At 33.2% G+C, this 6202-nt stretch overlaps 1 protein-coding gene across 1 annotated transcript; it reads right to left on the bottom strand.

Moving 5' to 3' along the window:
• Window positions 1-920: 920 nt before the first annotated feature.
• Window positions 921-2451, bottom strand: LOC127078379 (HVA22-like protein e). The gene is made up of 4 exons (XM_051018839.1): window positions 1815-2451; window positions 1578-1727; window positions 1262-1487; window positions 921-1136 (listed from the first exon to the last, which is right to left on the bottom strand). Exons 1-4 carry the CDS (start codon window positions 1859-1861, stop codon window positions 1116-1118), a joined length of 444 nt encoding a protein of 147 aa, XP_050874796.1. The 5' UTR covers window positions 1862-2451; the 3' UTR covers window positions 921-1115.
• Window positions 2452-6202: the final 3751 nt, after the last annotated feature.

The following is a 6202-nucleotide window of genomic DNA, read 5'->3' as shown; positions in this document are numbered from 1 at the left end:
AAAAACCACAAGGGAATTAATGGAATATGTTAATCAATCTTTATGACCCAAAGAACCTTGATGATAGTACGACTTGTATAAGTCATGAAAAATTCAGAAGACCAGAAGTTGGAGAAAACTCAACTCAAGCCACACAACAAAATCTAGATTCTCTAATGGAAGCTAAATTCTCAGAAGGACAAGTGGAAGAAGCTAATAGAAAATTGATGGATCACACTTACATGATGGATGACATCTGACAACATAAATCATCTCGTTTTGGAGATTGCTTTTCTGATGAGAACTTATCCAATCCAAATATGTTCCCATCTCATGAACCCATTTTCAAAGATTAGGTGACAAGTGTGCCTTATATATCATAAGCATGCTTATGAATAATACTTTCTCGTCTTTTTGTATAAAAGTAATTCTATTTTGTATGCATTAGAGATAGTCATGCTTGTAAATAATGTTGTTCTTGTCCTTGATGTTCCTCCTTGCCTATAAAAAGAGAGCTCTTGTAACATATTTTCATCAAATAAACCTCTTTCTGCGTTCAAGAATAACTATATTCTAAATATCTCTAAATATCCTTAGAAGGGATTTGATGACTTCAAATAAGTTCGTTAACTTATGGTTTCGGTTTCATGGTTTTGAGTATAAAAGCATTAATTAACAAATTATCTTAATAAATCAATCAGAATTCTATTTAAATTCATATATGGAGATATGAATAGTTATGCAATTCTCCAATAGCCCCCAAATTTTTTCTAAGATAAACAAAACGCAATCAGAATCTTCATGCGTGACCAATAAAATAAACTTTGGGCCACTAAAAAAAACGTAAGCGTGAGTTATGGAGTTTGGATTCATGTTAGGCCAAGTTGAGCTTACAGCACAAACAAGTGAAAGTTGGCTCAAGATACAATGAGAGGAGAGGATACTAGACAAATACATGTTATTTAAACAATACTATCACTCCTACGTATATTAATACGTCCTCACAATTACATCAAGAGTTACAAGCTAGTGGTATATATTTATTTATACAGTCTCCAATACCAGTGCTATTTTCTATGACATTTACTCCAACCTTCAAAAGTAAAGCAGGTGAAAATCCAACCGTCCATCTGAATTCAATAAGCCTCCTGGTCCCCCTGTTCCCCGCAAAATCACAATTATAATTCCCAATTTGAAATAATAAATAATAACACAATCCAATTAACTAACTAATCTTATTTCGATAAAATGAAAACAAAATTGAATCTACTAACAAACTCACTTTCTTAGGAATAATAAAATCAACAAACTTCTTCTTGTTTTTGCCTCCCGTAGGTGACTTTTCGTTGCCTTGTTGCAGCACCTGCTGGTTCTCAGTACGGTGGTGGACACGGTGGTGCCGTATATGATCTCTCACAAACCTCTCATACAAGTAAGCAGCTCCTTTAAACTGCGGCAAAACCAACCACGCCGCCACCAATAGCTTCACATCATACCATATCGGTATCCTACAAATTTTTTCCAATATCTTATATGATATTTCATTAATAATGGATTAGTTAATATTTAATAAGAATTTAGTTAAAAAAATGTCTAACCACTCTAAAGCAGGTTGAAGAAGCATTTCCCCAAGGGTGAGAAAGGAATAGATTATCCAATAAGCTAGCCACTGTTCGTCATCTACCTTCGACGGACTCTCTATTGCTACCACCGATGCATACAAAGGGTACAATAACGTCAAAACCGGCCTGCAAATAAATTACACATGAAATTTATATATATTTTTGAAGAAGAATGTTTGATGAAGAATAGAGAATATAGTAAGATTATGTTACCCAGCAAGGGAATGAAGGTGGGTGATCAAAGTCCACAACTTGGTCATAGTTTGTTTTTGTTTGAGATGATTAATACTAAGAGGGAGCGGTGATTTAATATATGATTGAAGGAAACAAAAAAAACGGTTAAAAGAGAGTAAAGTGAGGTTGGGGCGGTTGGTTTCAACTACCAATGAAATATGTAAATGTAAATGGTCCTTCCCTTGAATTGGGGGACACGTGGGGAAAGAGGAGTTGGTATTGGATTCTGTCTTTGACGTGTCATGTTTGATTTAGCACCGGCCAGATGATAATTATAAGTAATCTTATCTTGTTTACATTTTGGAGTAGTACTTTGTTTAATGATTAGGTCAAGCTTTACCATAGTAGGTTATTTGCTTCCGTCCCCAAAGCATAACCCACGTGTGCGGGCTTTTACATCAACACAAACATGTTGCCGACACGTGCCGATTAATGTGCTTCCTCAGTCCCTATCCGATATGTACACGCGTACTAGTGCATACTACATCAGCTTGGAATTTAGCTCCTCTTTTAGTGTTAAAAAATTGGGCAACAAGCCAGGTTAGCCGGATTTAGGTTTAAAAATACGGTATGATTTGTGTTAGAATTAAAATTGATCGGTGAACGATCAAGTAGAGTTTGTTGTGGCGGATGTTTTTGATTATTTTGATTTGGATGTATTATACTCCCTCCGTTTCTTTTTAAGTGTCGTTTTAGAAGATTTTTTTTGTTCCTATTTAAGTGTCGTTTTGATGTTTTAATGTTACAATTTGTCAATTATACCCTTACTATTTAAATAACTCAACTTTATATTTTCCATAAATTTTTCTTTCTTAATATATGTAATAACTCACTCCACATTTTCCATAAAATTCTCTTTCTTAATACGTACTCTCATTCCCATACATAACTCCCATTCCTATTCAAAGTATTGGCTGGTCAATAAAAATTAAATTCAAATGATAGCTTCCAATGTTACATAGAAAAATGTATTAGCATTAAATTTTGTCAAAGGAACAAATTTACCAATTGAAGACTTAAAATTCTATAAAAAGGATCAGTAGCATTGTTTAAATTATCAAGTGCAAAACAAAAGAGCTCTGGTGGAAACAACAAAAGACTCCATGGATGTTAAAAAAAAGAAAGAGTGGAAGACTCATTGGAGCAAGAAGAAGGAGAAATAGTGGAAGACTATTTAAATGAAGTATTAATGAAAATGCAAGCAGTACGTATTCCTATAGCAAGCAATATTAATTCCAAAAATTTAGGAGTAGTTGAAAAATGCAACGGAAGAGAGAGAGAGTTATGTGGAGAAAATTATGGAATTAGTTATTTGAAGTAAATAATTTAATGAGTACTTATATTAATGAATTTTATTTAGAAAGAGAAAGTATATGGTGGATTAAAATGAGGGTACAATGGGAAAAAAATTATAACAATTCATTTATCTTGGTTGGAGAGCTTTATGCTAAAACGACACTTAAAAAGAAACGGAGGGAGTACAAAATAGTATAGAGTAAGTTTAAGTTATTTTTAAGTGCAGAAAGAACACATATAAAATATGATATTTTAATATGTAGGTTGTAATATCTGATCTATGATAATAGATATATGATATTTGCAGATTTGGTTCAGAATTATTTAATTTCAAGATTTACTTCATAAATAAGATTTATATTTTATGAAAAATAGTTAATGTTGAGGTTTTACTGTAATATGTGGAATACAATTTTTCAGCATGCGTGTAATGCAACATTTGACTCTGATTAGCAGACCATGATGAATGTTGTTTGGTGCGAAATTTTTGATTAAGATTCAATCCGATTTATTGTAGATTGTTTAGCAAAATGTTTGTGTGATTTGCTTGAAAAATGTTACATATTAAATCAGATTTAAATGAAGATTTAAATATCAATTTGAAATATAACAAATCCTATCTTTTGTTGGAGATATTTGTAGAGAAAATAAAATCCAAGAGATCCAACTATTAATTATGGACAACTTTAATTCAGATATCCAAGAAGAAAAAGCCTATAATATACTTCTATATAAGAAGACTCGGTTCTCATGTTTGACAAGGGTTTTTATGCGCTAGATTAAGTTCTTAGTGCCTAGGGTTTTTGAGTCTTTTGTTTCTTGTATTCCACGTTAATGCTATCACTCATATCATAAGGATTAGTGTTGGATCTAGTTTGTGTACACCACACTATGTTTCAGTAACTTGGCATAGTTGTTGGTTTGTCTTAGTTGAGTTGTAAATTCAACAATCAATAGAGTTGTTATTGAAGTTGATCACCAGGAGTTAGTGATTGAGAGAAAGTGAAAGACGTTCTTATATATTAGAGGAGTCCTAAATAGAAACTCACTAAGATTAAAAAGAGGTATTGGACATCATAGGGTTGATGTTCCTATAAGACTAATTGTACAAATTCAAAGTAGTGAATTTCATTTCTTAGGTAGAGTGTCATCCAGACGTAGGTGTTGTTTGCACTGAACTGAGTTATAAATCTCTTGTGTTATTTTATTGCTTTCTGCGTTGAGTTATTGTTGTTGTTATATTGATGTCATACTGATTTAACAAGTTGGATAAGTTATGTCAACATCGTGTCCCCTCAAAACCAAATTTTCAATTGGAATCAGAGCAGACATCATATTCTGTTTAGTTGAGATCCAAGGAAGATATTTTCTTTTCAAATGGATAATATTAAGGATGTAGGTTCAGTCAACAAGCCATCTGTTTTTGATGACACAAATTATGACTATTGAAAAGTAAATGTGGTTTCTTTTCACAAATCCATTAACAACAAAACATGGAAGGATGTAGTTAAAGATTGGAAACATCATGTGACCATTTCTCAAGACGGTTCAACAAGCTTAAAGCCTGAAACTGATTGGTCTAAAGATGAAGATGATGAAGCTCTTGGAAACGTCAAAGGCTTGAATCCTATATTCAACGGTGTGGACAAGAACACATTCAGACTAATCAACACTTGTACTGAAGTTAAAAAAGCTTGGGAAGTTCTCAAGGCTGCTCATGAAGGCACATCTAAGGCTAGGATGTCAAGACTCCAGCTCCTCACAACTAAGTTTTAAAATCTGAGAATGATCGAAGATGAACCCATATCTGATTTCAATATTAGATTGCATGATATAGCCAACAATTCATTTTTTTTGGAAGAAAATATGTAAAAGAAAAACTGGTTAGAAAGATTCCCAAATCCATGCCTCATAAATTTGACATGAAGGTAATAACTTTTGAAGAAGCCCAAAACTTATGCACATTGGAGGTTGATGAGCTAATTGGCTCTCTTCAAACTTTTGAAGTTTCTATAAATAGTAGATCATAAAAGAAGAAAAAAGGTGTATCTTTTGTATCCAATACTCTAGAAAAGGAAGATCGAGGTGATAAGGATGATGAAGAAAGTTTTTCAGATGCTATAAATTTTGCTGGAAGAAAGTTCAACAAAGCCTTGAAGAAGATGGACAGAAAATGGAGGACGAATGTGCAAGACATCAGGTTCGACATTGTTCCCAGGGAAAGGGAATTGAAGAAGATAAAGGCAATGAAGTTAGATGTTTTAAATGTGAAGGTTTTGGTCATATCAAAGTTGAATTCCCATCTTTTATCAAGAAACAGAAAATAGGATTATCTATTACTTGGTCTGATTATGATTCTGATAGTGAAACTGCTAATTCTATAATAGATTTCACTGGAAAATTTGAATCTAAGAGTGTGTCTAGTGATGAAGACATGACTGATGAAGAGATAGTTGCAGCATATAGGCTCTTGCACACCAAGTGGGAGGAAGATTTCCTAATAATGGAGAATATGGATAAAACTATAGGTGTGTTTCAGAAGGAAAATTATATGTTTGTCTCAACCATCACAAGTCTGGAAGAAGAAGTGGCTTTACTAAATTCCAAACTTGGAAATATGACAAAACCTGTGGAGATTTCTAAATAGGTAAGCAAACCAAGATGTTTCACAAGAAGCTCTGATATTTGGCCATCTTAAAAGTCTCTAAGTTACTTCATATGGATCTCATGGGGCCTATGCAAGTGGAATGTCTTGGTGGAAAGAGATATTTTTTTGTATGTGTGGATGATTTTTCAGGATATACATGGGTTAACTTCATTAGAGAAAAATTGATACTTTTGATGTGTTCAAAGAACTATGCCTTCGTATCCAAAAGGATAAGGGAAGTGAAATTGTAAAGATAAGAAGTGACCATGGTAAGGACTTTGAGAACTCCAAGTTCTCTGAATTTTGCTTTGCTGAAGGGATCAATCATGAATTCTCAGCACCTATCGTACTTTAGCAAAAAATAATGGTAGAACGCAAGAATAAAACCTTACAAGAAGCTTCTAGATGTTGCATGCCAAAAATC

Source organism: Lathyrus oleraceus, chromosome 5 (assembly GCF_024323335.1).
Source record: "Lathyrus oleraceus cultivar Zhongwan6 chromosome 5, CAAS_Psat_ZW6_1.0, whole genome shotgun sequence".
Lineage (NCBI taxonomy): Eukaryota > Viridiplantae > Streptophyta > Magnoliopsida > Fabales > Fabaceae > Lathyrus > Lathyrus oleraceus.
Note: the sequence above shows the minus strand (reverse complement) of the source record. Positions and strands in the feature narration are given on the sequence as shown.